General features: G+C 39.0%; 1 protein-coding gene across 2 annotated transcripts in view; it reads right to left on the reverse strand.

Annotated features, from left to right (window-relative positions):
• Window positions 1-2,612: 2,612 nt before the first annotated feature.
• Window positions 2,613-19,196, reverse strand: part of LOC137295465 (signal-induced proliferation-associated 1-like protein 2) — a 105,682-nt gene continuing 89,098 nt past the window's right edge. The window contains exons 18-26 of one of the 2 annotated variants that reach the window (XM_067826849.1): window positions 16,032-16,090; window positions 15,221-15,602; window positions 14,267-14,402; window positions 12,299-12,461; window positions 11,725-11,912; window positions 11,301-11,449; window positions 5,200-5,332; window positions 4,735-4,831; window positions 2,613-3,995 (exon numbers count right to left, since the gene is read on the reverse strand). In XM_067826849.1, the coding sequence (XP_067682950.1) occupies window positions 3,852-3,995; window positions 4,735-4,831; window positions 5,200-5,332; window positions 11,301-11,449; window positions 11,725-11,912; window positions 12,299-12,461; window positions 14,267-14,402; window positions 15,221-15,602; window positions 16,032-16,090 (1,451 nt within the window). In that variant the 3' untranslated portion in view covers window positions 2,613-3,851. The remainder of the gene's footprint in view (window positions 3,996-4,734; window positions 4,832-5,199; window positions 5,333-11,300; window positions 11,450-11,724; window positions 11,913-12,298; window positions 12,462-14,266; window positions 14,403-15,220; window positions 15,603-16,031; window positions 16,091-19,196) is intronic. The other variant, XM_067826848.1, reaches the window with a different exon arrangement.

Genomic DNA, 19,196 nt, shown 5'->3' on the forward strand with positions numbered 1-19,196 from the left:
AACCAAAAATGGCAGCACACTGGTGCACTATTATGGTGAGAAAACTCATAATCACCAATTTTTTTTTCCAAATACACATTTTCTAACAGAGGTCTATGTGGTAATATATGTCAGTCTTTATTGGTAATGGAATTTGACTTAAATATTAAATATACAAAAAGTTCATCTACAAGAAAACATGATGTTTACATTTAGCAAACAGAACCATGCACTTTCACATACTTCCCTACATTTTTCACACACAGTGACATTTCAAAAACATCCTTGCGCAGGACAATGTCATGACGTCATAATGCACAAAATGTGACCTAAAAGTAGAATGATTTCACCTAATTGACAGTTTCATTGTGGATTGGATTTTCAGTCCAAATATTTAGACAGGGTTCTGTTTGTGTTGAGAACAGAAAAAAAGATGGGCGGACATGGACAAATATGTTAGATAATGTAAAAGATGACCTGTGGTTCAGTGTGAATTGAGCTGTAACAAAGTGTCTGTGATTCAATGTGGGGAAAAATTAGCAAGGCTTGGACGGAAATTACTCAGGACTGTCAAAACCAAAGGGAGATTATTTAAATAATGAAGTAGTTGAGTAAGTAAACTGACTTAGTACTTAAGACTGCCAGTGACCCAAGTGCAAATGGGTGAGTGATATAGTTTAAGCTGCTTTAGTAATTTTTCAGCAATATCATGGAGGGGGACACTAGAAATGGGCTTCACACATTGTGCCCAAACAGGCAATCAAACCTGGGTCAGCAGAGCGATGAGTGGGTGTTTTAATGGCTAATGGCTGATGGCATGTCTTGACTGTCTTTGTTTTGGAAAAGTCTCCTTTAAAAACTTCTAGACTGAAACTTAGGAAGTGAGTATGGTGTGGCTTACACTGTATTCAGATAAAGCATTATGTCCACTTGACCCAGAACGCAGGTATCTCATGTTTACCTCTTAGGTTAAACCATCGTGGAAGATAATGGTGCTCATAAACATAGAAGATAATTTGGGGCAAAAATGGTTTTGAATTTTACACATTCATAGATATGAAACAGCACAACCTGCATCACTAGAGGTACATGTACTAAAATTCACATGGGCTGATCTGATCCAGCTCTTGCAGGTAAGCTTGCTATAGGATACATTATACAACCTTATGTATTTCATCATCTACAGGATGACTTGACACCCTGGCAAACCACATTTTGTAAACTAATGGGAATTATAGTAACCAGTGGTTTGAAAACTTCAACATATTACACATTGGATGAAATGTCCTTACATCTTTCTACAGTCTGGAAATGCCATCTCTTAAAGTACCCCTTTCTTAATTTCCCAGGTATTATACTTCCATGCATATCAACTTTGTATTAAATGAAATAATAAAAACTCAGCATAGAGGCATCTTCCTGTTCCAATACATATTTCCGGCTGACTTGAGACTGCTCATCAGCTTCTGAACAGAGCTTCCTGTCACAAAGCCCTAAGGTGATCTCAAGTCACTCAGACAACCTCAGTAATATTAAAGTAAAGGTGGCTTTGTGGAAGTCGCTCCAGGTAGCTAACATTCCTTGCGTGTTGGCGTATAGATGCATGGATAGATCCGTGGCTTCTTACATACATCCCACAAACCAACTCTGACAGACAGAGGACATATGAGAAGATGCTTAAGGAAGTATAAGTTAGAATGTTAGACTATTTACACTGACTATAAGGAGTATTTCACTTGGATGGAAAACACATTTTGAGACCAGTTTAACACAACATTTTACAACATGACCAGAAGTAGTACATTGTCGATTTGTCAGGTTTCCATGGAAACAAGTTACCATCTCTATGGGCCAACATCTCTGATGATGAGAAAATCTAATCTACATAATTTACACTGATGTTAATTTTCATGTACAAGGATGATCTTCAAAATATTCATGAGGCAGAGAGTAATTTCAATGTGACCATTACATTACAATTATGGATGATCTGACAGGAAGGTTCTGAGGAAATTATTTGATTTAAAAAAAAGGAGACAACCACAGCAGTTTTTCAGCAGATGAGACCATCTACTGATCTAAATGTACCATGATAGGGAGAATTTGTCAGTCAATAAAAAGTTACATAACTGGATCTTCAAGCTACTAGCAAACAAGGACAAATTGGACTGGCTCAGAGAACACACTTATGAGAAGTAGGCAGTGCACAGCAATGAGGAAACCCATTTGGTCTGTGAATGAGAGAGCAGATGTAGGCCAGAGCACATGCAGTGCATGACGATGACTCTGTGCATAGCTGCACACCCCTTACTCTTGAGACTCTCATGTGATCGTGGACAAACTGGGTCCTCCTCGCTCACAAGGGCAAGCGTTTCTGGGTGACACTCAAACAGGCTAATTTAAGTCAATTGTCAGGTCAGTCCTCAACTTATCCTTGTTTGCCAGGAGTGGTTAAGTACACAGATGTCAAAGTCACGAGATCAACTGGGATATTCTATCTGGACAGTAAAGGAAGACTATCTATTTGTGGCTTGAAGAAAGTTTCTCCTGGTTTAGTCATACACAAAAGTGTTGGACTGCAAAAGATTATCAATCTAGTCAAAACATTTCACAAATACAAGCCAAGAGACATGGAAAATATAAATTGTATTGGTACATTTATCTAAAATTGAAGAAATATGACGTATGAATACTAGTCTACAGAGTATATTATGAGGCATTTCAATGAGGTTATAAGGAGTTAATGTACACATAACATGGCAGCAGACGGGTTATATAAACTTGGCATTGACAACTGACAACTATACACAATTTTGAACATCGCAGCTCCTCTCTCAAAAATCCTGTACAATTGTTGCACCAAATAGAACTCTTCTCCATGGACGAATGTAGTATATCCCAATATGGGTAGTGCTTAGGTTCATGTCTGGGTTGCAATCCCAACAAAACGGTTTCCCTTCCTCCCTGGGAAGAGCAGTGTGACTGGACAAGATGCTGGACTGGAGTTTGGAAGAGCACAATGACTTCCAGTTCTGTTGGCTGATGGGCATTTGCCACCATGACTTTCACTGAGAAAACATTGTTTCTGCAATGGCTGGCTGCTAGCACATACTTCGCAATTACCTCTTCATTAGGTGATTTCTGAGAGAATTGGATCACTGTCAATGATGGTATCACTTCAGAAAGAATGGTGTCTGCAGTGGCAGGTTGAACAGTTGAACGACATCTGGTTTCAATGTATGTGGTTCAGGCGTATGGTTTTGACACATGGCAAGTAAAGAGAGTATGATGTTCAAGAAACTGGACATAAGAAGTACCAGGAAGTTCAGACTCCAGATACACATACTTTTTTTCTTTGACCAGTTTTTAGAGAGGTGATAAATCAGTTTTCTCCATTGAAATACTTGTTCAGATGATTCTTTCAGTAATTCAATGACTAGGGGCAAATCACTCCTCTGACCAAGACCTAATAATGTTTCTGTCTTGCTGCCACAAGCCAAAATTCACTTTTCCTTGTTGCCATTTTCTCAGAAAGCATGGACTAGAATGATCCGCCATTATAACACAAACAAAATAATCATTTCTGGAAAAGTTTGACATTTTCAAAACATGTGAGCTTTCGTGGTTGTAAACTCACAGAAAGGTCCATTGCAATCCATATGACATTGAAAACAACAGGTACTCTACAACATGAATATGTTTGTGTCTGTGCAGCTTATACCATAACAGAAAGCACTTCCTCTTCCTTATTTTGGAGTTGTCTCCCTTTCCTAGGGGAGATAACTTCAGCAGTCTTCATCCTTCTGTAGGTGATTCAGCTCGCTGCAGAGCTGCTGGAATTCCAGCTGGATCCAGTCACACTGACGTGCTAGTCATTGGCGGTCGATGGTGTTGAAGAACCACTCTGTGAAGCGGCGAAGTTGTGCTGCTGCTGTCTGAGATTCTTCCTGGAGACGAACGTTGTCCGACCTCAACTGCTGGACCTCATTCTCTAGAGCAGACTTCTCTCGTCTCTCCTGGAACAAGACATAGGCCATGGTACACATTTTCACCTCAAGGTAATTTGGTATCATGACTACAGTACAGTATCTAGACATTCCCCTTACGTGAACAATACGCTTTCATTACTGAGCAGACAGAGTTTTCTTAAAAACAATGTAATTCAATAATTAGCAAGTGAAACTTGGTTCACTTTCGCAATGAACAGTATTTCAGTTTATTCAGGCTCATGCCCTAGCCAAACCCACAGTGGGCAGCTATTTTGTTGACAAATCTAAGAACCCTGAAGATTAGATCGGTTAGAATTGATCTTCCGTAACCCTTGCTTGTTGTGAGAGGCGACTAAAGGGATCAGGTGCTCTGGCTTGCTCGCCAGTTGTGTAGGTCTATGCTCATGCTTATCACTGGAGTGTCTGGTCTAGACTTCATTATTTACAGATTGTTGCCATAGAGCTGAAATATTGCTGAGTGAGGCGTAAAATTACTCACTCACTCACTGACAAACCTAAGATCTCACCATTTGAATCGGGGGGTCAAGCTAATGATCTAATTGTGGATTCTTTCACATTTACGTTGGAAGTACATGAACACACAATTATGGATAATACTGTCTAGAAAGTAACAATGTTTCAAGACATGGCCATGAAACATGTTTTTCAAACAATAAAATGTTTTCTAATAATGTTTCACGTCTCATCTTTCATGATGCACATGGCCTGACCAAATAATGGCAGTGTCCTTAAAATCATAGCTCACCTTATCCAAGTCCTGCTGCAGCTGTACCACCTTCATCTCCAGCTCCTCCACCACCTGTTGTGGACTCAGGCCAGCTGACCGCCAGTTTGACATGTTGCTGGAACACATCATATGTAGACATGACAACATGTGTGAGTGAGTGAGTGAGTGAGAGAGAGAGAGAGAGAGAGAGAGAGAGAGAGAGAGAGAGAGAGAGAGAGAGAGAGAGAGAGAGAGAGAGAGAGAAACAAGATCCAAAGCCCGAGCAAAATGAGACAGGATGTGGGGAGAGAAAGTGACGGGAAAGCGAGGAGAAAGAGAGCATGAGACAGCGAGAAAGAGAGAGCATGATAGAGAGGAGAGAGGGGAAAAAAAGGGTGAAGAAAAAGTCTAGAGAGAGAAGAGCAAGAGTATGTGTTTGTTCCATCAGTAGGGTATGTTGTGTGTACATGTGTGGGGTGGAGAAGTGACCAAGGTACTACTGACCTTGATGTGGCCCCTAGTACACTGTCCTGTGGGGTAGGGGGACGGGGTGGGGGGACATCCTCTGACAAGTCCCTCGACACCCTGGACTGTGGCTCATTCTGACCATCCATCACACTTCCATCTGGCAAGTCACCTGAAACAAAACAGACTTTCTCTTCAAACTTTATGAACCAAGTTGTCATAGCACAATGCAATGAATGTGCAGAGATCTCCACTCTCAGTGTCTCAGACTAGGAGGAAAGAACAACAAAGGAACAACTTTCGTCTGAAATACTTCCTCATCAAAATTATCAGTACTGATATACCAACATAAACACTACTGCTTTCTGTCAATAAACATAAAAGACACAGGTTACACTCCCTATATGAAAACCAAGACTAATATTATTCTCTGTTCATACACAAGCTATAAACCAAGAAACAAAAGAATGAAAAGACATCAGAAAAACAGAGCAAAATGTATTAAGTTTTAAAAAATATTATTTAATACTTTTCCTAACTCATTGCTAAAAGACATATTAAGATTTAGTAATTACCATTTTATAGTGTATGACTACTTCACACAATCACCTTCATTAAATTAGAATTAAGACAACATAAACAAAGCTCACGTCATGAGCTGTGTTAGACACAGACACAAATGTCAACCATCCCAGGTGCATCATGTGACACTTTGTATAATTAAATTTGCCTGGCTGCACCCTTATCCTCAGCCTCTATTCATAATGACTGCAGGCGATGTGGTCATGCATCAGTTACTCTTTCCTTATCAATGCATGGAACTCACTATAACACACCTTAACATGACCATCCTCATTATAACAAGTGTAGTAATCAACCAAAATAGTTGTGCTCATATAATACATCCACTTAAGAAGCCAGTGTAATAAACAAATGTTTGTATTAAATCTTTTCCCAAAATGCCTTAGAATGAGGTAGATTTTAGTCAACAAGTCTGTTGTAATTTGTCCTCCACTAACAATTAAATCTCCATGGTTAACAGACATGTTTGGACATAGAAGGATGATCGCTATGATATTTCATTTGTAAATTATACTCTTTAGCCTGTCTCACAGTCCATGAACCACATTATTTCTCCTACTACCTAGCCCTAACTCCAGTGCTAAATCCCTAAATGAAGCAAGTCTAGATTTCCCCAGGGTCTGGATTTCCCATTTGACTGGGGCTTCTTTTCAATGTAATTATTTCTCAAAATCAAAATTATATACCATATTTTACAGTAGATAAGCTGATCTCACAGATAGGATGATTAACTGCAATTTGACATTTTTATTGACAATGTCATCTTCTCTTGTTCATGTGAAGAGGTCGTTTTCTTGCCTCCACCCCCCCCACCCCCCGATAAAAAGTGTGATGAAAGTGTAATCAACAGATAAACTGACCCCCTTCTACAGACTGCTTCTTTTGGTCCTCAAAATTTGCTTCAACTGCATCAATATACTGTATTCAGAGACTGAACTTAGTCTATATACACTTAAGACAGCAGAAGTCCTATGAAAATTTCGGTCAGAATTGGTTTTCAGCAGCCCATGATTGTTGTAAAAGGCAACTATGGGATCAGGTAGACATGTTTTGCTGACATGTCATTGTATCTTAATGTCATAGATTGATGCTCATGATCACTGTTGATCACTGGATTGTCTGATCCAGAGTCAATTATTTACAGACCACTGCCACATAGCTGGAGTACTGCTGAGAGAGGTGTCAAACTGATCTCACTCACTCTCCTCTTTAAACCATTTTACCGTTTCATCTGTAACAGATTCACTTTTGTATGTCCCACAGCTGAGGTACAGGACATCAATGTTTGACACAATACATTTAGGTTCAGTACTTTGAGTGAGTGGGTTTAACTTTATGCTGCACTCAGCAATATTCTAGCTATATGGCGATGGTCTGTAAATAATCAAGTCTGGACCAGACAATCCAGTGACCAACAACATGAGCATTGATCTGCGCAATTGGGAACCGATGACATGTGTCAACCAAGTCAGCGAGCCTGACCACCCGATATCGTTAGTCGCCTCTTACGACAAGCACAATCACCTTTTATGGCGAGCATGGGTTACTGAAGGCCTGTTCTACCCTGGGACCTTCACGGGTCTTCAGTACTTTGAAGAACTATACGCTCATTCTCAATAACGGGGTGCAAATGGCTCTCAGAAAAGTTGAAAAATAAAACAAGTTGTATTTGAGTGAACGCATTTATTTTGCATAGGTGGCATACTGGGCTGCCTAAAACCAACGGGAATTCAACAAGAATTGAACACTTTTGAAATTTTCACAAGCTTATCAAATAGGTGAACACTAAGAAGATACTGAAGACGAAATGTTCGTTATAACAAGGGATAACCCACTGTGTCAAAGAAAACACCACATACGATGCAATCATTCTCCTCATTACAGAGCTAGGAAGCATATGTTTCCATAACATCGTAACTGTGAGCCTACGACGTGGACTGGCTTGTTCCCAGCAAGTACACTGAAGGATACAACATACCAAATGCGAAAATATCGAGCAAAATTTATCAAGCAAACTTTAGGAACGAAGTAAACACATAAAGCAAAATTCCATGAAATGAAAAATACTCTCGACGATTCTGACTGTTCACTCTTTAAACAAACGTGTCGTTTCTTTGAGTAGGAAACAAAATTTACTAATTTTCTAACCACTAAATGCAAACAACTATAAAAGTAACGAACATTTCAGACAAAGCCATGTTTTCAGAAACACTAACTTGTCCTCAGATAAACATTAACTGAACATATTCCAGATATTAAAAGCTGAAAATAACTAAAAACAATAGTAAAGAGCATCAAAAGCATGTTTGTTTCTTTTAACCAAACCAAAACTAACAATATTTTCAGACATTTTTAAATATTAAATTGCAGGAAAGTGCACTATAGATTATTTTACTGTTTATCATTCAGTTTTTTGGGGGGACATGCCTTTCAAATAATAATACTGTGGCTAATCAACATGAGACTAAAAGCAAAACATGGTGGAAATTATGGGACAGTTGCTTGATTTAATCGAATAGAAACGTCAGAAATATCCGTTACTTGAATGAAATGTTCGTTATTATTGCCACTAATGTTGCAATGTTATTTCTTTGCTCAGTTGTAAGTCTGTCGTATGAAATACACAGTGCATATACTTGATAAACCCTGAAACATGAAAAAAGAACTTAACAGCAAATAGTGGTGTGAATTTTTGGTTTAGGAGTGAAATGTTCATTACGTTGTCACTTTCTATTTCATATGACTTTCAATTTTAAGTCTGTCACTTTTGGAGATAGTGTACATCCTCTTTGACTTCCCAGATGGAACAGGAGTGTTGATGTGACATATGACATCACTTTCCTTGCACCAGATGACGTCCTCATGAGCAGGCCATTGGAAGTTAGACTTCTTTGATTCCATGAAATTGATCTCATACTCAGAGTCCTCCGGATCCACAGTCTCGACCTTTCCAATATACCATCTTCCAGAATACAGCGCTGCTACAAAATCTCCTACATTGTATTCTGGCCTTGTGGAGACCCCAGCTTTATCTGACATCTTTACAACTGCAGAGGTGACACCTGACACGTCTGTCTCTGTCAGAACACTGCTGTCTTCTTGGTCCTGGGTGACTGTGGTCTCCTCCCGCCAGGTGTCACACACAGTACCACCCAAACAGCTGTTACAGTAACAGCTTGAGTCACGCACGTGTATGCGCCCACTGTCCTGGCCTTTGACAGCATGGATCTTCATGGTTCCCTTCACTGGCCTCAGCTTCAGCTTTGCCTGTGATGCTGCAGTGGCTTCACATTCTTCAGTAGACACAAAGAGGAAATTTACATTTGGCATGGAGCAGTTTTGTGGCTGAGACCAGGCAAAGAAATCTTTCGAATCCTGAATGACAGCTTTCCCAGCGTTCACGGCTTGATGAGCCATACGTTTAACTGTTCCTCCAAGACCGTCACATGGCCCTTTGCCGTGGCCGGCCTCAAAGTAATTCCAGGTAGCTGTGATGTTGAACACGTCCTCATGATTAGCCACTAAGTTGAATATGGACTTATTCCTGTATTGGCTGGTGGGACTGTCTGTCCAGTAGTGTACATGCTTCAACTCGGGATCCAGCTGCTTCACCTCCTGGATGATGTATTTGAGAAAGGTAAGTACCGTGGTGGAGTTGTGGTTCATCTCGTCGGACACCAGGACGAAACTCTGAATCTCATCTGCACCAGAAGTGGAGCCTTTGATCCATCTGTTAGACTGTCATACCCACTTGTGTCCAAATCATGAGCTGGAGCTCTGTCATCATCATGTTGTGCAATAGCTCTCTTTCTCTGTCTGTGCCTCCTTAAGGTTTCCTTGTTTCTTAAGTTCCGGCGTAAGCGATCTCTCCTTGATAGTTGGGCTGATGGTACATAGCTATCGCTTCTCCTTTTTCTTTCCTTAGCCAAGTATTCTTCGTTGTTTTTTGCCTTCAGTCTCTCCCTGTAAGCTTTTTGAATCTCTGCCCTTTTTTTCCCCATTGCAATACCTGAATTAATAAAGATCCAACAGTAACTGATGCAATCCATCGTGTGAAATGTTCGTTACCATTTTGTGAAATGTTCGTTACCCTAGAATAAATGATGACAGCATGTGATTGCTTTTCTTAAAAAGTTATATGTTTCGGTAATTCAGTTGTTTAATTGTTATTCAACATCCATTCAATAAGGTTATCTTCATCTGATTCAGATATTTGGCACACCACTCCTCAAAACCTGTACTGGATTTAATGTTAAAAAGACAACCATAATAGTTTAAACAATGCGCTAAGAACTGTCTATAAAACAGCTATTATCTGGTGCAAAATCAGTCTTAATTGTACATAATGCAATTGATCATTTATAAATGAACAAACTTTGCTTAAACTCTTTTGTGTAAAGAATGTTGATTGAGAAAAAAATTGTTCGAACTTTTATGAAATGTTCGTTACCTCTGGTAACGAACATTTCAACCTCTTTCGTTCTCAAATTAGACTATTGAAAAGGCAATGAAACGGGTTTTATATCAACACTGGCTTTAACGATCATCAAATGAAAAACACTAGATGAAATCATGTTCAATGTGTCATGTAACATGCATAGTGCTAGGATAGGTGAAGAAAGGTACTCACCAACATCGAGAAACTTCTTCCAAACTTATCACCGTGAAGCCTGATTTCATGAAATGGCGGTCCTCTAAGATCAACATGACGTCGTAAAGCCACGTGGTAATGAAAAATGGTACCAGAAGTTCTCAAGCCATAGTTTCGAATAAACTGGTAACGAACATTTCAGTAACGGGTATTACATAATATGGCTAATACATCAGGAAATTCCCATTACTACATACCCGTTTTGAATGTTCTTTACCTTTTCCCACCTGACATGCTTCATGGTCTAAATGTAACTTAAAATATGTGATAAATATCTTAATTCCCCAACTTTTGAGTGGTAACGGAGATTTTACTCTTATCTTTATGCATGGGGAATTTTGCATGTATTGCGTTATGCCATGCAAAGGGATGTTCTGAGCCCTAAATAATGACAAACACCATTAATTTAAACATAAACTGTATTCATTTAAAGTAAATGAATAAGATTTTGATTTGTTTTACACATGTACATGTCAAGCTGAAAGTCGATCACGGAAATTTCTCCAAAACTGGCGACATGACATTAAAATGAAATTATTCACGTATGGAGAACTCAGTGGCTTCAGAGTTTTCAGAGAGGATACATTTGACCGATGATAATATCCCAATGTAAAGATATCCGGGTATATGAACACCAAAGAGCAGTGAATTAAACTGCAAGGTGAGGTATTGTTACCGGCGACAGTAACGAACATTTCAAATTGATCTGTTATCGAAGCTACAACAAGTATACGTTTGAGTATTTTGGACTGTTTATGCATGATGTATGTAGGCCATGGTACTACCAGTATTCAGTCATACTGATAATTATATTTGTTAAGGAAATTTGAGAGAGGCATGACGGCGACAGCATTTGCACCCAGTTATTGAGAACGAGCGTATAGCTTTCATATTTTATGTTGCTCACATTCAATGGCCTTTGTGGCTACATCCACCAAATTAGACCAGTCTAGGCCAGCCGTTGACTCGGGCAGAGGAACCTTGTGACTTCTAACTTCACCTGCTGTACGACTTCGTGGGCGAGACTTGGAGGTGAGAAGAGCTCTGGGAGACAGTCTGGTAACAAATCAATCATTACAAATATAATGGTTTGCTTATGATAAAACAAGATATGTTCTCAAAAATGATTTAGGAATGAAAGGAACATGATGTGGGAAGTAATAATATCCCTCCTGTATCATAATAATATCAAAACTCTCATCACATTTTCTTAACAACTTATCTCATCCTCAACAGTAAACATTCATTAAACATCTCGCATTGTTTATATTTCACAAAATCATCAGCTCTCATCCATCACATCTGCCTGTCTGAACCTTATTTCTGCTCACCTCTGTTCCTTGGACATTTCATCTTGCTGAGTGGCTGTCACATGTGCTGGCACTGCAGTGGTGAAGATGACATCACTGCCAATGTGGTTTACATCTCTAGCACTGATAGTCCCTTTGGTGCTGTGAAGGCTCTCATCAGACATTGTCCTCTGTAGCCTCTTCGTGCGTCGCTGACTTGGACCCTTGGACTGCAAACACAGATAACATAATCAGTGAAATACAAGTAACAAAGATCTGCCTTTTTGAATGTCAATGTACTGGAGGAACAGTGTGGTAGCCTAGTGCTTAAAGAGTCTGCTTGTTATGCCAAAGACATGGGTTCATTTCCCCACATGGGTATAAAGCGTGAAGCCCATTTCCAGTGTGCCCACCATGATATTGCTGGAATATTGCTAAAAGCGGTGTAAAAACATACTGACTAACTATGAACTATTCAATTTGAGAAATCTCAGACTTTTAGCTGTTTTCCTCTATGTTTGGTCCTTGTGTTTGTTGTCTTTCATCTGCATGTAGCATACCTAGTTCGGAACACATTTTAAAAAAACATTCTTCGATTCTGGGAAGTTTGACTTACTGTGTAGGTAGCAAGATCCTTCTCAGAGATGTCTGGGTCAATGAGCCTCATCAGCTCCTCCTGAAAGTTACTGGGTGTGGTGTGGGCTGACCGGAAGTGGTTCATGACTCCGGGGCGGAGCCGTGTTGCCAGAGACTCCTCAGAAGACATGCCTGACAAATTCCTGAAATGTGAGAAGAGTGTGCCAAAACATTTAAAAAGTAAACAACAAAACGAGGCAAATTCCTGATACATCTATGGTTTATACCCGGACTGTCAACAACAATGAACAATCCGTTCAAATTACTTGTCCACAGTCTGGGGAAAGGGAGATGATGTTCCACATGAGCGACTTGATGCCCAGTGTGCTCGCAATTAAAATTAAAAACAGTTGTATATCAACAGGGCACTACATGTTTATTATATCACCGCTAAGTAACAGAGGCATATAGCGTTCATTCTGACCATATATATTCGCACAATATATCTGATATAGAAACATATTACATAAGTGAAAAAGGTATTAACATTTGAGAATTGTGATGATAAAGTCCATTTCAGTAATCTGAATGTTCAGCCAAGATGAAGTAACATAATTTCACAACATAATTTCCGGGGATGTTTTTTGTTTTGTGACATGTGAAATGATAATCCTTCTATTTGCATAACCTGAAATAATAGTTTATTTGGAACCTTAATTATCTTACAAATTGTTAAAAAGATTAACTTAATTCATTTCCCCATGATATGCGCATAACGTAATATAATAGTCTGTTTGCAACCTTATTTCTCTAACAAATTTTTAAAAAGGTTAAGATAATTCAGTTACTCATGACTGACTAAGTCACTAAGTGAACATTCTCTTTAACACCGTCACAGTTTGTTGACCACACTATGTCGACATTCCGGGATTTTTGGCTGTCGACGATTAGCAACATCATAATTTTCATTTGTCGACAGATCGGGCTGACACCACATCTACAGCACATACCTTTGACATATGACAGAACTTGGGCAATAAACATAAACCTGATTTGTATAAGAGCAGGCTTTAATTATACTCTTCAAAAAGAGTAAGGGAACTTCTTTTTCTTTTTCATTTATGATTAAAAATATCTACGATATTTATTTGAGTCAATCAATGTTGATATGATATTATTGAATGTTTTGAGAGTGCATCACCATTTGCACTTCCTTACAACCATAGTTATTTGAAATGTAGTCACTTATGAAAAATGACTGGTGCATGGCATGTAATTTGCATGTATACGATTTTCATTTTAAAACAAATGACTAGAAACAAACACTAACAAATGTGTGATACAATTTGAGTGTCAAATTTGAAGTTACAAGTGATTTGTTGACCTTCTTCAAAAAACATCAAAATCAAGAATGAGACCCCATGCACGTGTACAAGGCTACTGCGTTGTGCACCTCCATATCATTTTGTGTTTAGGGGTGATAATAGATGGAATTTGTGGTGCGTTCATAATATTTCTGTACTTGAAACGTTTGTTAACGTTTACACTTCCTATCCAAATTGAAAGCTAGGTTCCCCTACTTTTATTTGAGAAGTACATAAGATCTGGACTAAGATGGTATTAGGAATGTACAATGGAATAAACTAAAGAGCCCTTACCCTAAACTGATTGCCTAAAAGGTTTCTAAAACAAATCTCCAATTTTAACACCTAATACATAATCCAACTGATTATTTGAATCGATTATCTGATAAACTGGTACAATTATCCCTGTAAGTCAGCAAACAGATAAAGAGAGTTCAAATATTCTTCAAATTATTGCTAATGGTGCAACAGATCTTGTCTTAAAGTTACCTCAGAAGGAAACAGCCATGATGCATACTCAAAGATGTTTCCCACGTTTAGGCTGAATCAATTGAACACAGCCGTGGTACAGCCATGACCTTGTGGTTTAAGTAATATTTTAGTGCTATGACTACGTTATAACAGTGTTGGAGTTACAAACGTACTTGTTTGATGAGCGTGGGCTGCTGTTGTTGCTGCTGAGAGGGGACACGTCCAATTGGTTCTTCTTGTGCTGGGAGAACTTGCTGGCTTTACTGTGGGCTTGGAGGGAGTCCTTCCGTTTTGGCACTATTGGCTCATCTGATACAGAAACATGGGAGATACATTTTCTGTTATGTTACCTCACACATGAATGTCGCTTTCTGATTGGCCAAGTGCTATTCTATTACTTTCAATGTACCCCTCTTACCATTCCCTTCCCACAGAGGTTACTTGTCATACCTTCCTACGAACCTCTGTTTTTATACGGCCATATTTCTTGGTTCTCATAAAATCCCCTAACGGCAAAAAATGGCAGCAGATTTATCTCCCTTTTTTTTTTGTCCAATCAGAGCATGTGCTACATCGACTTAGATTCAACTTGACAAATGCAAGCAATGTGGAGAAACAAAAGTGACATGACAGTTCTGTCTAGAAGAAACATTTGAGTATCGTGCTCGGGAAGAGGTTCCAGTTTTCACGATGCATCCGGAAATTACTGCGATCTTTCAAACGATCGCTTTTGAAACAAGGTCGCTTACTGCACTACTAAATCTCATTGCCTCCAATCACGAGTCTTGAACACTCGCAGCATGAAAGGGTTGTACTAGAACAGAGGTTACGTAGGAAGATGTGACAAGTAACCACTGTGGGAAGAGAATGCCTGCTTACAGGCGATGTATTATTTTCAAGGTATACCGCTGGGAATTCCGAACTCTTCTGGTGCTTCACGGTAGTACTTCTTTGCCTCGATTACCATTGAATCACGCATGAAGCACGGAAATTACCGATGTTTTGCAATTGAAAATCGATGGAAGGGAGATAACTCTAAATCTGTTTACACAGAGAAAGCTGAACACATGATGCCATGATATCCAGCTAAAACAGACACATCTACATCATTTCTTTACTAAACTAACCCTTATTGAGATTGTTGAGCCTGTTGTCACTGTGACTCTTATGACCTGGATGAATCTGTGATGAACCACTGGAGTAGGACGACCCCTCACTGATCTGACTCAAGTTGGTTGTGGAGTTTGTTGGCAGCTGATCCTGCTGCTGCTGTTCGTTGCCCTGGCGAAGGAGGTACTTGGTGTTCTGCGTCTGCTTCAGTAGCTCCAGAGCAATGTTGCCAGTAAGCGGGAGGCCTGTGTAGGAGTAGTCCATCTGGTGGTAGTTGCGGCGCTGGGTACCGTAGTTGGATGTGCCTGATGTCTGACTGTAGATACTCTCCGTGCTTGTGAGGTAGGAATTCTGGGATACTGCCTCCATCCCCGATGAAGGCTCTCCTCTCCTTCCAACCTACATGAACGAGACAGCCATTAATATCTGGAATACACTGTTTCAATAAATCATGATGCCAAAGATTTCTTAAAATTATGAAAGAAGTGTTCCAAATGCCAAAACCTTAACTTCCGAAACATCACCGAGTCATACTCTGCATGTGGATTTTATTAGATTCAGTCATACAAATCTTTCGTATCAGTGAGTTTAGCTTCATGCCACTTCCAGCAATTTTCAGCAATATTACGGGGGGGTGGGGGGTGGGATTACCAGAAATGGTCTGAACATATTACAACCATGTGGGGAATCAAGCCCAGGTCTGATGGTGTGATGAGTGAAGACCATAACCACCAGCCTATCCATCCACCCCAACATTTGAAGAAAAAAGCATTGTGGAGTTCATTTAGTCTACAACAATGTCATCCTGTGTTTAACCCTGTAACTGACCTGTGAGGCTGACTGACTCTGGACACTGCTGCGGTGGTTCCACTGTTTATTGCCACTCCCTGCAAGAAAACAGCATCATGGTAGTTCAGTTGAGAAACCTGAAGGAAATGTACCCTGGTACAAATCAGAATCTGGATTTTTTGTTTAGCTGTCTTTTTCGTTTTTTTAACTTCAATCTTCAGAATATTCCAGCTATTTGGTAGTGGTCTGTAAATAATCGAGTTTGGACCAGACAACCCAGTGATTGAAAGCATCAGCAACGATCTACGGGCAATTTAGAAAATCATATAATACTGTTAGTTTCTAAAATCATTGTATTTATTTGTTCTAGGCTAGCAGGAAAGTAAGAGCTAATCCTGGCATAATATGTCATTGTAAGAAATGATCCTCGTTACAAATCACTATTATTACTACAAGGGGGTATGCATATTAAATTAAACACCATTAACGATTTGGGTTTGCCTAAGTTAACACTCATCGTGTACTTCACGTGCATTTGTTTCACTGTTCCAGCTACTGTGCTTACCCCCTTGTAACACAAACCAATAATAGGGATACTATGATCATTTGTTAAACAACTTTTATCCTAAATTGAAGAAATTCTAAGATTTAATATTCCATTTGTGAGGATCCGCAATCTTAATTTCACAATCTTTGAATTACATATTTGTTTAAAGTATGTTTTCACTGCAAACAGATTACAAAGGTAAGTGGGAAGTAGCATCTACAAATATACAAATTATCAATAATCCCTAATATCATGTTTGTTTATTTGGGTACTTTTATCATTAATGAAGATACATGGAAGCACATAACACAAACCCCCACTAGGTATTAGACAGAATACACATACTGGATGAATATACCTAGGGATATTAGTAAATTTTGAAATTCTGAATAATTATGCATTTATTCATCAACATACTGATAAAATATCAGTCATAAAAATACCAATATCCCTAACTTATTTTGTCCTGTATAGATGACCATGAAATCACAGTGTCAACATCCCTGTCCAAGCTGACACATCCATCTTTGTCAAATATGTCCGAAAATAATCATCTCCACACCTAGCTTAACCTAACTATTATTTCTGTGAAATTCTGTTACTAACTCATCAAGTCCTCTACAGGGAAAACAGCCCTCTCTACCCTAAAGAGCCCATCAATATCTAGGGGCCATCAAGACCTCTACGCTGCTCTGATCAGTTCCTCTTGTCCCTACCAGTGTCCACAAGCAAACTGAGAGGCAAAGGCTTTTTCCTTTGTTGCACCTCAATTATGGAACACTTTACCATCAGAACTAAAAAGCCATCATCTGTGAATGCACTCTAAAAAGTGTGATCTAAACCCTTCTGTTCATAATATCTAATAATTTTCCCCTTTCATTCTCCTGACTTGTACATATGTGCCAAAATAGCAACTAGACAGATGAATACCAGGTGCTATACAAGTAAATTATTATGTAATTATTACAGCATAATCCATCAAACATAAAGCATAATCCAAACTGTATCTCCAATAACAGAAACCGTACTTGACATAATATAAAGATAATCTGCTAATCTGAAGTACACACCAACAAATAACTAGCAAAATCCAAATTATATGTCACAATACCAAATATCAATGGTGTAGTACACCCAATTTTTACAATAATCTCAACTTTATCTTGAATAACTCTAAACTATATGTAGTATATTCCAAACTACAACTAGTATAATCCATTGAATCCGATAACTGTCAAATTCCAATTAATAGCTGACATAATAAACCTAGGTTTAAACATGTTAACATATAACCCATAAAGTCTGAAAGTCAATCCAGTCTCACTTCAGAAAGAATCAACTATAGATCTAGTATTATCTATCTTATTTCACAATCCATACAACCAACAACAATCCTCCTTGTACATAGCAGAATCTACCTTCCATTTAAAACAAAAGAATCTAACCTTGCAGAATGCAAATCAGACCAAGTACAATCCATACCAATCCCAGCACAATCCACCTCACATAATCCAAATTAGTTATTTTATACTCCATCAATCAATTATAATCCACCTCACATCTACCATAATCCACCCCATATCTACCATAATCCATCCCACATCTACCATAATCCACCCAAGACCTACCATAATCCACCATACTTCCTGCACACTCTACCTGATACACAACAATAGTATAATCCACCTAAATCAAGCATAATCTATCCATGACTTATCTTAATCTTAGTCCTAAAACAATCCATCACAGACCCAGTGTAATCTATTCCAGTACCTCACCTTAAGTTTTATGGTGTCTATAAATCAATTAGAAAGAACTGACATGACCTGTCACAAAGTCAACGTGACCTAAGCCAGGGTGTTGGCTAGATAACTCCTCCACATTAATGACACAGCCACCTCTATACTCAATCTATCAACTGTCAACACTTACGGTACCTCTCATTGCTGTAGCAGAGCAAATAGCAGGTCTGGCCTGCTCAGCCAATAATCACCTCCATTCTAATCTAAGTTTAGCTTGTATTTAACAAAAGGACAACCTACAGCATGAATTGAAGCATCTGACATTCACAAATCACACACTGATCATTTGAATCACATAATGAGTATTTGATTAAGAACACATTGCAAATAAACGAACAGGGTGCACAGCCTGGAACATCTTAAAGAATAGAAACCGACCTTTGTTTAACAAAACATTCTCCATACCATAAATATTACCAGTCCAAGTTAGGATATCATCTTAAGATCAGTTTGTTAAAATGGATCCAGTATTTTCAAGAAACTGAAACTTTCACCACTACGAAACAGAACATGGGGCTTTTGTATCCACTGAGTAGATTCTGTTACATAAATCTGATCATAATGCTTTAATCAGGGACATGTCCTGTTGGTCTAAGATGTTAAAACCTTAGTGAAACCTGGTACATCTTTGGGGGAGTGAGTGAGTTTAGTTTTATGCACCACTCAGCAATATTCCTGCTATATCGTGACGGTCTGTAAGCGACGGTATGTAAATAATCAAGTCTGGACCAGACAATCCAGTGACCAACAACATGAGCATCGATCTGAACGATTGGGAACCGATGACGTGTCAACCAAGTCAGCGAGCCTGACCACCCGATCCCATTAGTTGCCTCTTATGACAAGCATAGTCGC

The sequence above is a fragment of the Haliotis asinina genome, chromosome 8, assembly GCF_037392515.1.
Source record: "Haliotis asinina isolate JCU_RB_2024 chromosome 8, JCU_Hal_asi_v2, whole genome shotgun sequence".
NCBI classification, from domain to species: domain Eukaryota; kingdom Metazoa; phylum Mollusca; class Gastropoda; order Lepetellida; family Haliotidae; genus Haliotis; species Haliotis asinina.